At 45.5% G+C, this 15853-nt stretch overlaps 2 protein-coding genes across 2 annotated transcripts; both read right to left on the bottom strand.

The window, feature by feature from the left end:
• Window positions 1-13988: 13988 nt before the first annotated feature.
• Window positions 13989-14297, bottom strand: F5J12DRAFT_682673 (uncharacterized protein; the record flags this gene model as incomplete). Its single annotated transcript, XM_051740272.1, has 1 exon — window positions 13989-14297. A coding segment is annotated over one exon (309 nt), but the record flags the coding sequence as incomplete, so codon positions are not given.
• A 750-nt stretch (window positions 14298-15047) lies between these two features.
• On the bottom strand, window positions 15048-15730 carry F5J12DRAFT_721271 (uncharacterized protein; the record flags this gene model as incomplete). The annotated part of the gene is made up of 2 exons (XM_051741302.1): window positions 15048-15374; window positions 15428-15730. The coding sequence occupies 2 exons, from the start codon at window positions 15728-15730 to the stop codon at window positions 15048-15050; spliced, it is 630 nt and encodes a 209-aa protein (XP_051599674.1).
• Window positions 15731-15853: the final 123 nt, after the last annotated feature.

The following is a 15853-nucleotide window of genomic DNA, read 5'->3' as shown; positions in this document are numbered from 1 at the left end:
TGGAAGAGGGTGGGGACAGGAAGTTCCCAAGGGGAGAAGAAGAAGAGGTCATGATGGGAGGGGAAGGAGAGAGCAACAGAGATGGAGGAAGTGGATGACAAGCAGGAGGTAGGCAGTGTGGACAAGGAGGAGCCAGAGACACCACATGAGGGACCCTCAGGAGCAGGGGCCCCTTCCTGGTGGGCAGAGTGGGAGCAGGAGTGGCAGCTGCAGGCTGCAGAGAGGTACATGGAGGCACATGAGAAGGCTGTGACAGCCTTCAAGAGGATGGCAAGAGCAGCGGAGCAGATGGCAGAGGCTGCAGAGCGGACAGCCAATGAGTGGGGGCTGTACTGTGAGTGGGCAGAATGGGCAGAGATGAGGAGGGAGGACATGCATGAGGCCAAGATGGCTGAGTTTGAGTGTGCAGGAGGAGGATGGAAGAGGCACCAGAGGACAGGGATGAAGGTGTGGAGGGGGACAACGAGGTAGAGGAAGAAGTTGGAAGAGAGCTGGAAGGTGGAGAAGGACAGGAGGGTGGTGGAGAGCAAGCAATGGAAGAGTAGAGTAGATTTCTTTTTCTTTTTTTTTTTTGTCTTTTGTTTTTTGTTTGTATATTTTGTACTACTATGAAATAGACCTGTGACTTAAGGTAGTTCAATAAGGGGCAGAGCCAGCCCACAGAGGAGGGTTATGTGGGCAGAGTACTATGGCAGAGGTTGATATGGGCCAGGTTTGTGTGGATAGCATTCATGGAAAGCAGAGACTATGTTGGAAGTGTGGTCCAGCTCAGTTGCAAGCAACCAAGAGGTTTCCTTGTTGGTGTTCTCATAACTAGCCCAGTGGACTGGATACAAGAGTTGACAGTGGCAGTGACAGCAGTCCACCTTAGAGTCGAGTATCTCCGACACTTTGTACTCAAGGTCACTCACCTTTGTGCAGCCTCATCCCATCTGGCCCAGGCCCTCTGCCTCTGCTTTTCTGCCTCCTTCTCTGCCTCCTTCTTCCTTTGGGCCTCCTCTTCCTCCTCCACTCTCTTCCTCTGCTCCACCTCCAACCTCTCCTCCTCTGCCTTCCACCTTTTGGCCTCCTCACACTTGGCCTTGCGCTCTGCCTTGCACACACACTCTCTCCACTCAGTCTCCTCTTGTCAGTGCACCTTCTCCATGGACTTCTCCCACTTGGTGTCAGTGGAGTTGTTGGTAAGGATGACCAGTTCATCATCTGTGACTTGGGAGTAGTTGTGGGCATGGCCAGGGGTTGGCTGGGGGATTTTTCTCTGGTGCCTGGGAGGACATGATGATGGGGAGAAAGGACAAAGGTTCAGTACCCTAACATGTGTTTTTAAGCAGTTCTTCAGACTCCAACGGAGCTCTGCTGCAGCTAAAGCCATTATCCTTGAGGCATCAAAATGGTTTCAAATGATCGACTTGTGTTGATCTCGTCTCGTACATGCAGCCTTCAGGGGTTCAGGCCCTAGGGGGGGGGGCACTGTCATGGTCATGTGCTTCATCCTAAGTCCTCACTCACTCCACACCAACTCTGCCCAACTTCTGTCAGTTACAAGCCATCTCTGCTCCAGCTGCTGTTGGACTTGTACTGCTCTCCTACTGGACCAAATGGACTGTTCTCTGAGGAGTCATGTGACTACCTTCGGACTCCTCCCTGACAGCTTGCAGTCAGGTACTCCACAGCATGCACACTGCATGGTCCAGCACCTGGACTGTTTCCTTTTCTGGATGTTCTATGTTACCCATTCGTAGGTCCTCCTGTCTACCCTTCATTCATCATCTAGGAAGTTTTACTTGAAAATTGCTGGGTCTCATGTATGTCAGTTCCTGATTCCAGGTTACTGTACCTCCATGGTAGTATAAAAGCATGTATCATACTCCATCATTCCTCAGTACAAATATCAACTTAGTTCCTACTCCCTCTGTCTCTGTCTTCTGCCTGTTGGAGTTACCTCTGACTGTCCATCTGTACTCCCCCTCTGAAATACAAGGGCTGAGATTGTGCAAGGGGGTAGTGCATGAGCCTAAACCTGATGCCCTCACTTTCGCTCTGCCCTTACCTTGGCAGGATTTCATTCCTGCCAACACTCTGCCAGTTGGAGTTCTGCTCTTTCTGTTGGACTTGCTTCCAAACTTCTCCCCAGACCTCATCCAGCATCAGAGTTGATTGGAGTAGGCCTGGACTTGACAGGCCCTTCCATAATATCATTTATACCATCACAACACATGGGTGGGCCCATCCATAGTAAGATGTGCCTGTCACAACATAAAGACAGGCCCTTCAATATATATCATTTACAGGGTCACAACACATGGACAGGCCCATCTAGTAAGATGCACCCATGTCACAACATGAAGATGGGCCAGTCAGTATTATCAATTACATTGTCACAACAGATGGACAGGTCCATCTAGTAAGATACACCCCTGTTGCAACATAAGATGGGCCTGTCAGTAATATCAATTACATGGTCAAAACACATGGATGGGCCCATCAATAGCAACATGTATGCCTGTCACAACATAAAGATAGGCCTGTTAGTAATATCATTTACAGTGTCACAACACATAGATGGGCCTGTCTAGTAAGATGCACCCCTGTCACAACATACAGATGGGCCCATCAGTAATATCATTTATAGTGTCACAGCATATGGAAGGGCTCTTCAGCAGTATCATTTATGTGGTCACAACATAAGGATGGGACCTTCAGCAGTATTATTTATATGGTCATAACATATGGATGTGCCCTTCAGTAATATCTTTTATATTGCCATAAAACAAGGTCAGGTCCATCTAGTAAGATCCACCCCTGTTGTAACATAAGATGGGCCCAACACCAATAGCATGTATAGCATCACAACATATTGATCAGATCACAGCAAAATATTGAGGCAAGCATCCCAACATGCTGTAATTTTCCAACAAGCTGCAAGTGGCTCACCCACTATACAACTCTGACCTCATCCACCCCAAGCATGAATCCTATGCAAGACACATCTAAACCCCCCCCCCCCAGATGGTGAATGGAACTAACAGACTGCATTGCATCATACCTGAAAGCCATATTTCAAGAGGAGGTATTCAGCAGACCTCATGCCCTTCCAGATATATCAATTCTGTTTCTGGTGTTATGGGAAGCAGATCACATATCGTCAGTAATCTCACAGGCCTATCATTGCCCAAGTAAGTCCATCATAATGGTGTGATGGAAGTTGTCATCTTTCTGCAGTCAACATCAGGAAAAATTGGGGTGGAAAAACCTGCAATGCAGAAGCTGCTGAGAGATACCCAGAAGTGACTGAGCTGTCCATTCTGGTGACTGACTCAAACACCATCCACATTTGGTATTTGCTGGACACTCTCAGCCCAAAAAGAAGGGTAAGGGAATGCAGAATATCATATTCTACTGACTTAATGGAATGGCAGGCTGATGTATGGAACCACCTTCATCTTCTGAGGGAACCACTGCAGGAGAGCATAATGGCTTCCCCACAGGCATGGCAGATGGACAAGTCATATTTCCATGATAATGCTGAGTTGAAAGGTGCCATCAACCTGTCACCTGCATGGTTTCAACAGGGTCATGGGGTGGGTGATCATTTCTTTCCTTGTGAATAAAGCACTCATCTGTCTTGAAGCCCCAAAATGGCTTCCCAGAAGCCTCATGGCTACTCAAGTCCAGGATGGAAAACACTTCTACAAGTGAATGGGTCAACCAAATGTCCAACACCAATGCCCTGTTATCTGTGATCCTGCATGTCATCCATCTGCAAATGTATGCAGATGGCAGGGAAGTGTTGATCCACCTTGGTGAACAGGTGGAACAGTGGGCAGATTCAGATATGAGCTCCATACTGCTGATATGGAGCTCCATGTATAGCAGCATGTCTGTGATGGTGAATTGGGCAACTTGTTACCACAGGGATATCAATGGATGGGATCCATGGTATGACATGCTGGTAACTGTGGGCAACTACCTGCCCTTGGACTTTGTCATTCCAATGTTGAATCTGTGGCTGCGCTACAACCCAGGGATGATCATTGCATTTTCAGGTTCAGCATTGGAGCATGGGGTGGGAGCTGTAGACAGTGACAGAGCATGCCTGGCATACTACATGCATGCCAATGTACATCAGTCAGTGCATGTTCCCATGTGTCAATCACTGTGGATGGATGACCTACTACCTAGACCACAAACATGTGCAGAAAGTCAAGCCATCATCAGAAGAGTCTGGTATGACCCTGCAGCAAAAATACCTCTACCTTGTCAAGTGGCTCAGTTACCCACACTCCCAAAACAGCTGGGAGAGTGAGGACAACCTTATAAATGCCCCAGAGGTTCTTGGGGAGTACAAGCACATCCACAACCTCTCCATGCCTCTTGGCACCACCAGTACACTCCCCCAGAGCACTATGCTCCTTTTCCCCCTTGTTATCCTCCAACCCCTCACCTGGCAGTGCCTACCAACCCCTTCATGACTCCATTGCCTCTGCCTTGTGCCCATACCCATACCCAGTCATCTGCTCAGTCCCCTCTTCACAGAGAGCTCGCAAGGATGCCCAAAAGGGAAAGTCCAAGGCTCAAAACAAAGCACCAGAGCCCCACTATGATGCCTCCTTTTGTGCTTGCAACATGCCTCCCCTCTCCCAAGCCACTTATCGAACACCAACCCCAGCCTCTTGCCCTGGCTCATCCACTCCAGAGCCTTGTGTCACACTGGCCACACTTGCACCCCCCACTGTTGCCCCAGCAGCCCCTGCTAGCATGACAAGCAGGCTGGCTCCCAAGGCAAGCCTTTTCCTCAGTTACATGCAGCTGCTTAACAACTTTGAGCACTGGGAGTCACACAGCTGGAGAGCAGGGGAATGCCACGAGCATCTACAGATGCTGTCTACAATCATCAGAAGCACAGAAGTAATTGGCAAATGTGTCTATGACCTCATGAGAATTGCAGACAATAGCTTCAAGGTCCATCCCTTTGAAGACACCAATTGCACCAATTCATCCATACTCCAAGAAGCCTTGAAAACCCAAGGAGCCATTGTCAAAATTGTCCATGAAGATTATGGCCCCTCCCTCATATCATCCTTTCACTCCTTTCTTGACTGACTCCCCCTTGATGTTGTGGTCTGTGGGCTCTTCTCTCCATCATGTCAAGCAACAACTAGAAGATTGAGCCTGCCTTTGGGTTCTAACCAAAAGGAAACACAGTCACTCAAGGACCAGGAAACTGGAGTCAGAGGGATATCACTGTCAAGAATGTGTTCCAGAATTATGGTTGCCTCTTGGAGGTTTGTCCAGAGGGCTTGGAGTTTCCCCCCAACCCTTGGAATTAAATTCCAATGTCACTATGCTTACTAATTACAGTACTATAAATTTTCCACACCATTCTTTTCCACCTCAGTGACTTCTTCATACACTGAGGTGAGCATACTTATACTTACATTTGTTTACTTGGTACTGACATAGTGTAGATACTCATAACTTCATTAGGTAACAATACAGTGACTTCTTCATACACTGAGATACTCATAATTTCATTAGGTTATGAGCCCCACTCTTGTGCTCTAACTCTGAAAGAGTTATTACACAGCAACAATACCCACTATGGTGAAAGATGATCATTCCTTACAAGTTCCAACCCTAAATGCAGACAGAAGCAACTGGCTATACTACAAGGCTTGGGTTGAATGGGCCATCAGTTTGAAAGGGCTGATTGGATACCTGACCAGCTTCAATGTGAAACTGGAGGACCCTTCAGCAGGAAAAGACTCCTCCTGGAAGCCCACAGCCATGGAGCAAAAACTTGTCAGCAAATACCCAGAAAAACTCCAGCAATGGGCAAAGGATGATGGATATGTCAAGCAAGTGATTGCTGTGTCACTCCTGGAATCATTGTTCCTTTGAGTTCTGAAGGAAGAGACTGTGAAGAGTGTGTGGGGTGTCCTCACTGACCTTTTCCAAAACTGCTCTTGCATTGTCACAATTGATCTTTGTTATGCTTGACTGAAGTCAAGACATAGGGAGAGCTCAAACACAGGCTATGGATTTCTACTGAGCAATGGCTGCAGTAACCTCTGTAAACAACAGAGGATTTAGACATGCTGGTCCAGGTTAGGGACACTGAGGGCAAAGTTCTGAGAGAATGCTGTGTATGATTGAGCAGCTCAAGTCTGAGTTTCCAGGACTTGGGCCAACAGACTAAATACTGTACAAGAGACAGACTATGAGGTGTCCACATGTATTGAGGTAACTATGCCATTGGTTGAACAACAGCGACATATGTCCTAAGCATGTACTGAGCGAACAATGCTAGTGGTGGGAATAAGGAGCCATTGGATCAGAGAGAAGATGGCTCAAAAAGGGAAATGTAGTCCAATGGATCAAACATAAGGTAAATGTTCAAAGAAAAGAGAAAACAAGGATGGAATGTAACAATCTTTGGAGAAAACTCCAAGAATCCTGCTGTGTGGAAAAAGGTGATGTCCATGCTCACTTCAACAAGATGCATGCACTGTGCAAACAACTTGCTGCACTTGGACAGTCTATCACAGATGAACACTTCACAGCCATCATTCTTAGTTCACTTCCTGCTTTGTACAATTCCAACCTTGCAGCTATGATGTCTTCAGCCCTGGTCATGCAAAAGGACCTATCTCTGGACTTTATAATCAAAGGAATTTCTGATGAATATGATAGGCACCAAATGTGGACAAAGAGAGGCAACTCTGGAAACTCTGGAAATTCTGAAGATGCAGCCTATTCAGCAATGGATGGAAAGAAGTCTAGTTACAAAAATTGTGGAAAGAAAGGTCATGTGCAAGACCAATGCTGGGAAGGGGGTGGTGGAAAAGCTGGGCAAATGCCCAAGTGGTTCCAGAACAAGGGCAAAGGGAAAAAGAAGGAAAAAGGCTCTGGAAAAGCAGCCACTGTGGCCAGTGCAACAGCCAGCTCAAGTGCACAGACCAGTGCTGACTCAGAACCCAATGGAGTTTGGCTAGCACACCTGCAGGATGATTACTGGATAATGGAAATTGTAGAGGAAGAAATTCCAAACCCCCAGGATATCATTATTGATGATGAAGATGCATATGTTATGCTCAACCAAAGTCAAGACATAGGGAGAGCTCAAATGCAGACAATGGGTTTCTACTGAGCAACAGCTGCAGTAACCTCTGTAAATGACAGAGGATTTGGACAACACTGGTAAGAGTGGTTGGTCTGGGTTAGGGACACTGAGGGTGAAGTTCTGAGAGAATGCTGTGTATGATTGAGCAGCTCAAGTCTGGGTTTCCAAGACTTGAGCCAACAGACTAAATACTGTACAAGGAATGGATCATGAGGCATCTGCATGTAACAAGGTAACTACACCATTGGTTGAACAATGATGGCACATGTCCTAAGCATGTAACAAGATGATAACACTAGTGGTGGAAATAGAGAGCTGTTGGATCACAGAGAAGATGGCTCGAAAAGGAAAGGTAGTCCATCAGATCAAACATGAGGCAAGCATGAAGACAAAAGGGGAAAAGGCAGGGGTGAAATGTAACAGCATATACAAATACCTATGACCATGCTCTCCTTGCAGGTGAAAACCTAAATTCTGCAGAAGAGACCATCCTGTTTGACTCTGGCACTTCACATCATATGTCCTCCTACTGCAGCAAATTCCTCAACTACAAGCCAATCATTCCCAAACCTATTACCACTGCCAACAACCACACCTTCCATGCCATTGGGAAAGGTGACCTCACAATCTCACTCTCAAACAGCACTGCACAAACCCACATTCAACTCAAGGACATGCTCTATGCCCCCAAGATGGGAATTACACTTGTTTCTGTTAGCAAACTTGATGTTGCTGGGTATGCAGCATTTTTCTGAGACAAGTGTTGTCAAATTTTTGATGCTCAGAAAAAGAAAGTAGCTGAAATTCCAATGCAAAAAGGCCTCTACTGCCTCAAATGAGCTCATTGTGCCTTTGCAGACCTACCTAAGGCCACAGAATCCTTAACCATGGAGGAGATACACATCAGGCTTGGCCACATCACTCCAGAAGCCATCCAGCATGTGCTGAAAGATAGCATGATCAGTGGAATTAAACTGGATGAAGTGCATTCCACCATGGGCATGTGCAATTCATGTGAATATGCCAAAGCAACTCAGAAGCCCATCAGGAAGGAGCATGACCCACCCTGCCATGAACACCTTGGTGACAAGGTCCACACAGATCTTTGGGGACCTTCTCTGGTCCAAACCCCTGGCCACAGTCAGTACTACACATCATTCATGGATGACCACATCTGCTACACCAAGCTGTACCTCCAGAAGACAAAAGCTGAGACCTTCACATCATACAAGGCCTACAAAGCATGGCTGAACACACAGTTCAATACCAAAGTCAAGCAACTTCACTCAGATTGTGGGGGAGAATACCTTGGTGCAGAATTTTCGGAATATCTGAAATCCCAAGGCACAGAACAATGCATAACCATCCATGATACCCCCAAACACAATGGAGTTGCAGAACAACTCAACAGAACACTTGTTGAGTGCATTTGTGCAATGATTCATGCCAGCTGCTTACCCAAGAACCTCTAGGGGGAGGCCATCATGCATGTGACCTAGCTCAAAAACCACTCATTGACTTGCTGTCTAGGCACCAAGACTCCCTACGAGATACTCTACAACAGACCACCCAACCTCTCAAAGATCCCAGTCTGGGGATGTCATGTCAAGGTCCATGATACCCCTGGCTCCAAGCTAGACATGAGAGCCCAAAATGGACACTGGGTAGGTTTTGACCCTGAGAGTGATGGCCACCACATCTACTGGCCAGACACATGAGCAATCAGAGTTGAATGAAGTGTCATTTTTGAGCACCAAGATGTGTCCATACCACATTGTGTGCCACTTGAGGGGGAGCAGGGGAATTCCAAAGCCTCAAAATGAAATTCTGCAGCTTTACAAGGAAATTCCAAGGCCATGCAGACAGTTGAGCAACCCACTGAAGCAACTTTGGAAATTCCAAGACTCATTTCAGACCCACTTGGAGAAAATTTCAAAACACCTCCACCTCAACCTCAACATTCTACTTGCCAGTGCTTTGAATCAGACTATATGAGGCACTTATGTGCAGGTGAAGGAACTTGCAACAGATGCATCCCTCTCAACTTTGTGAAAGAACTCCAAGAGAGTGACAGCAACCCTAACAGCCCTAAATCCCAAGAGAATGCCACCTATGTATTTGACAAAGAACTAGCTATTGATGAAGATGACACTAACATCATGTATGCTGTGGTGGCAGGGATGGTTGAAGCTGAAGGGCTGGATCCATTGACAGTACAGGAGGCAAAATCCCAAGCTGACTGGCCAAAGTGGCAAAACACCATAAATGCGGAATTAAAGAGCCTAGAGGAAGCACATATCTGGGATGTTGTTGAGTGCCCCAAAGGTGCAAATGTCATAGGATGCAAATGGGTTTTCAAGATCAAATGCAATGCTGCTGGAAAAATTGAGAAGTACAAGGCCCACCTAGTTGCTAAGGGCTACTCTCAGATACAGGGTGTCAACCATGATGAAACCTATGCTCCTGTTGCAAGGTTTGCATTGCTTCACACCATACTTGCAATTGCTGCATGCAATGACTGGGACATTGATGTCTTCAATTTCCACTCAGCATTCTTAAATGGCAAACTCAGAGATGGGGAAGACATCTACATGGAACTCCCTGAGGGCTACACTGTAGGGCAGAATTTTTCCTGTCCAGTTGGGAAGCTAAATGTTGCATTATGTGGCTTGAAACAAGGTGCACTTCAGTGGTACCAGAAGCTATGCACTACCCTAGCAGATCTTGGACTCATCAGGGCACATGCAGACTGGGGAGTATTCTACGGTCACATAGGATTGGAAATTCTCATTCTTGCCAGCCACACCAATGACTGCACTGTAATAGGCAGTTCCCCATTGTTAATTCACTCATTTAAACAGGAGATCAGCACTTGTTTCAAAATCTCTGACCTAGGGCCCATCAGTTGGCTACTTGGAATGAAGGTGACATGGAATAGAGAAGCCCACACCATATCCCTGTCACAGCAGTCCTACATTGAGGCCATCCTGATGAAATATAACCTTGCCAACTGCAAGCCTGCCACAATTCTGATGGACCCTGGAATAAAACTATCTCACAGAGAAATTCCACAGCCAGCCAAAGAAGCTGCATGCATGAAAAATGTACCCTACTGTGCTGCTGTAGGCTCCCTTATGCACCTTGCTGTTGGAATGTGCTTAGACATCATATTTGCTGTCTCTACAGTCACACAGTTCAGTAACACACCCAACATGACTCCCTGGGAAGCTGTAAAACAAATCTACAGGTATATTGCTGGCACAAAAGCACTCACTTTGACATTTGGAAATTCAGCATGAGGCCTTGAGGGCTATACCAATGCAGACAGAACTTCACAGGAGCATTGATGCACTATAAGTGGATACAACTACCTACTAGATGGTGGAGCTGTCAGTTGGGCTTTGCAGAAACAAGAACTCATCATGCTCTTGACTGCAGAAGCAGAGTACATTGCAGCAACTCATGCAGCCAAGGATGGCTTGTCCCTTCAACAACTCATTGGAGAAGTTTTCCGACCACTCAAACATCCTATCCTGCTGTATTCTGACAGCCAATCTGCCATTGCACTCACCAAGGATGGTAGCTACCATGCTCACACCAAGCACATCAATATATGATACCATTTCATTCATTTCACTGTGGAAAACCATTCCTTCTGTTTAATTTATTGTCCTACTGATGACATGGTCACCAATACCCTTACCAAACCTTTACCTAGCATCAAGGTGAAACACTTCACATCTGCACTCAGACTCTGTTCTGATTGAGGGGGAGTGTCAAGAATGTGTTCCAGAATTACAGTAGTCTCTCGGAGTTTTTCCCAGAGGGCTCAGAGTTTCTCCCTGACCCTCGGAATTAAATTCTGATGTCACTATGCTTACTAATTACAGTACTATAAATTTTCTGCACTGTTCCTTTCCACCTCAGTGACTTCTTTGTACACTGAGGTGAGCATACATATACTTACATTCATTTACTTGGTACTGATGTAGTGTAGATACTCATAACTTCATTAGGTACCAATACAGTGACTTCTTCATACACTGAGATACTCATAACTTCATTAATCACAACACAGACAAGGAGGAGTTTCAACAGCTCAAGGAGATGGAAAACAGAGGTGTTGTGATTGCTGGGAGAAGATTATACCAGGCCAAGGTTGAGAACACTTCCAGGCCATTGCAGATGCTCTTGCAGACATCCCCTTCAATGGATCACCTCACAACTGGCTCAACTTTTTTGCTCAGGCCCAAGGAGATTCAGCAGGACAGGCCATCTTCTATGCTACTAAGACAACCTGACCTTTGCCAGATAGTCCCTTCATTCCAGTCCCTGTTAATGCCCTCAGCGAACATGAACTTGGTGGGCTCATTCCCCTCAATTGGCAGCATCCCCTCCATAAGTTTGCCTGTTTCTGATGCTCGTGCATTGGACATTGGTTGACTAACTGCCCAACTCAAGGTGGCAACTAACACTGAAATCCACTCCTGGGTAGTGCAAGGTCTCTACCTGCCTTCAGAGGACCTCAGGCCTTTGGGGGGGGGTGATGTTATGCACCACTCACATTCCTTTCCTTTTATAGTCTTTGTACCTTACCCCCTTGTCATGCTTTTGAGTGATGATGTTCTGTCCCCTGTGAGCCACCTCTGGACTCACATTCTCTTAGTATGTTTCCTTTTATGGTATCCCCCTGTTCACCCCACATTGTACTATAGCCAGACAATGTCCATTCACCCTTCCTTCTGTGATCCACTGGTGGTCCTGATCCACATGGTCACATGATGCAGTCAACCCATCAACCCAGGTTGCCTGTTTACATGCATATGTCATATATGCAGATATCCCTTGTTTCACCCCCACATTCACCCCCATCCACAGACACAGTTATCCTTGCACCCTCATCAGGATGACTTGGTACTGCCCAATTAGAGACACAGGTGTACATTTAATCATTTTTGAATGTTTGTTCTGCAGGTACTCTACATATGTATATAAACCCACATGTATTGTACCAGCTCCTCATTTGAAATCTACTTTGCAACCACCTTAGCTCTGCTTGCTGTACCCACAAGGGCTCAACAGTATGACTTCAGTTGGCCAAGACTAGTGCTCCAATGCTAGTGAAGTTAAATTATGTGTCACTTCTTGTGCAGTCACATGCTTGTACTTTGGTACTCAATTTGTGATGCAATATGAGTCATTAGCATGACAGGTCCTGCACCACTTGATAAGATGATCAGTCTGCACAGCATAGGATTTCTCCCAGAGAACTCAAGGGACTGCTACTTTTTGTTGCTGATGTGAAGGGTTGTGCTGCTGGGGGGGGACCAGAGGAATCGGACTCCATGGATGACAGGCTGTTGATGATGATCAAGGAGAGTGAAGCAGAGAATGGTTGGAGTTTGAATTCTGCTGTCCTCGGCTGAAAACTCACATCAAACACCTGACAAACACCCAACTCCACAGCCAAACCTCTGGCAACTTTGAGTCACACTAATGCTACAGTATCTTACATTGTACTGTACCTAACTCTTTGCTTGTACTTATCATATCATAGTTTGTTTTTTTTTGCTTCAAGCAATTGACCTCACACTGTTTGGTATTATATATTATCATGGAGGGCAGGTGTCTGTGCACACAGCACTATGAAGATTTTCATGGCACACTTTGTATTACATAATCATTACATAACCATATAGTGTAAAATCTGCACATTTATTTTTCGCAGCCACACCACCACACCACCATGCTCATTTGGCTGCATTGTTACTTGTCATGGTCGCACAACTGCACTACTGCGCCCTCTCAACTGCATCATTACCTTCTGCAACCATGCCACCATGCCCATTCAACCATGTCATTACTTTTCATGGTTGTGCAACTGCACTACCATGCCCTTCCAGCTGCATTGTTACCCTCCACAACCACACCACTCAACCGCATATCACATAACAATACTATGTGTATATTCATATATGCCTACATAATGTAACAATCAATCTCTGCACATTAATGATTGAATTTTGCATGAGGTATATAGAAACAACAATGATTGTATTGGCTAGTAAATTTACCAAGTGGTGGGTAACATGAACATGAATGTCTTCATTTTCAATGACAAGGTGGTCTCATATCAATGCTAGTTGTTTGACATGTTTGGACAGACATTATTGCTGGAAATCACAAATCACATTGAATGAATCATTACAAACATCAGTCTACTGTTAGGGACAGACATATAGTGAGCAGGGAGGGGAGGGGAAATGGTTGGCAAGTTCACAGATCAATATCAGAGACATCATCATCCTTCAGCAATGTCATTTGATCAAATTGAGCAGACCATGGGTTGGGTGGGGTGTTGTCATTGCTGTCAGACAGGAGCTCTTTCACCATCACCAGCCCAGAAATGGGCCCTGCAGGTTGACAAGGCCAGGTGGGCAGTGCATTTGCATTAACTGTAGATATTGCTCAGTTAGCATGTTGTCATAGAGCTGGGAACACATGACTTACGATCCTTGCATTTCTTGCAGAAGGACCACCAATCTGTCACCTCGGGGGAGGATAAGATGGTGATTGGGCGAGACCTCTTGCCTACTTGAAGAAAACCCATTAATTCTGTTAGTAAAGATGATAGCACTGGAAATTATTACCTGTCTCAGCCACAGCATTGATGTTGAGCTCAGTGACAGAGCTTGAGAGTTCAATCATTTCACTTCCATCATTACTCATCACCTTGATGTCCATTCCCACAATGTCTGACTCAACTTTCCACTTGTTGAAAACAGCAAGTGGGACCAGGTTTTGGGTAACTGTTCAAAAAATATGAGTGATTGCAACTATCGCACTGTAGTGACATACCAAACCACAAGTTACTATCAGCTATACTTGCCTTCTGACGTCCCTTGAAATGAGCAAGAACAATACCATTTGGGCAGATGGCTGTGGAGAGCTCAAGTTTCCCATTATTCAGAACAAGAAGTTGCCAGTCAGGTTGAGTCTGGGAAGCAGTATTAGCCTGCTCACGATGTGCATCAAAATGTTCAAAGACTTTGGGGAACCAAGAATGAAGATGGGTGGTGACATCATCATGGGACAATGATGTGTCAATTTTGATTGTTTGTTGCAGGTAACATCCATGATCTTCGAGCTGCTGGATGAATATCTTCCTATCTGCAAGCAGTAGGGGTAAGGGGTCTTTCAGCAACTGACCATTAGCCTTGATTTCAATTTGTGATGTAAGAATCTGCACATTGGATTGAAGAAACAGACTTATGTCCAATCCACAAGTTACGATGGCAATGGAACTGAAATGAAATTTCTGACTACTTGTGTGCCTCTGAGATGACACCTAGAATAGAATACTTAATCTGAACGATCCAGATGTACCACTGGAAATACTTGCCTTGTGCTTGGTAGAAGAAGTTACCTTCTGGACTAGCTTTGAAGTTTTTGTTGCTAGTGCCTTGTGACAGGGATCCAATTGAGCAACCTGAGACAAGCTGGTGGGATGTTTGTTAGCAAGGCCTTTGAATATTCTCACCACATTTGATGAGCCAGATATGGCAGGGAGAGGTTGGGTGGCAACTGAGGTACCATCAGCATTGCAATGCTTGCTTATCCCATGCAGACATTCCAAGCAGTGGGCAGCATTGTCTTTTGTGGGGAAGAATGCTTCACAGTCACAAGTACCATCACTGCCCTGGCAGAGGCCCTCCTTAGCTGGCATTGATATGGGCAAGAACAAACAGGGCATAAAGACAGATGAACAGAGCACCATGCAATTTATAATTGGCGCCAGCATACTAGATCAAAGTTTAAGACTTAGTAAGTAATATGACAACATGGATAAAGCCTGGCACCATAGACATGCCCAGGAATACCAAATTGAGTCCACTAATGAAATGTCCACATCTTTGGCTGCACATCAACCAATGCGAATAGATTCAATTGTCAGATATCCATCCGAGCCCCACTCCACTGGCATCAACCCAAAACTCTCTGGTGTGATGTCCTGAGCAATTACCTCATGAAGACCACTGAAAAAGATTAGCTTGTCTTCATCACTCCTAAATGGATTTCGAAGTGAGGGTACGTGCATGGCTTCATGGTTAATATGTACTTGCTGTTGACGTGCAATCACATCGGCCATATCCATTACTTCATCATCAGCAAGGCCAAGTCCCTCAAGCTCTTCATGATCTTCATGATCTTGGTATACACCAAACTTAATTTGACCTAACAGGCACATATCCTTGTATATCACAGAATGAGTAGAGTAGTAAACTAACAAAACTGAAATCTTACCTTGGGACTCTTGTTGTTAGCACTTGGGCCATCTATTGGGTGGCAATTCCACTCCTCTCGAAACACCTGACAATCATGATTGATATTGTTGAGGAAAAGTATATGGAGTGACCAGATATGTGATGCATTGTTGACATCAAGCAAGTGAATACATTCAAGCTGAGTGAAGAATGTGCACCAGCATCTGGTGAACTGAGATCCAACTTCGACCCACAAATGCTCAATACGACAATTTCGAGTTGATCTAGATTCATGTGTGATTAGCAATGACAAATACAAGAATAATGTAAAATATACTAACATTCCCCAGATAAACAAGCCTTGGTGGTGGCCATTCTTCATAATGATGTAGGTTGCAATGTCAAGGTTCTCACCACTGCAGTCTCCACATACATGGGAAGGCATACTATATTCTTCAATCACTTG

The sequence above is a fragment of the Pisolithus orientalis genome (assembly GCF_024613125.1).
Source record: "Pisolithus orientalis strain OTSU chromosome Unknown F5J12scaffold_15, whole genome shotgun sequence".
In the NCBI taxonomy this organism is placed as follows: domain Eukaryota; kingdom Fungi; phylum Basidiomycota; class Agaricomycetes; order Boletales; family Pisolithaceae; genus Pisolithus; species Pisolithus orientalis.
Note: the sequence above shows the minus strand (reverse complement) of the source record. Positions and strands in the feature narration are given on the sequence as shown.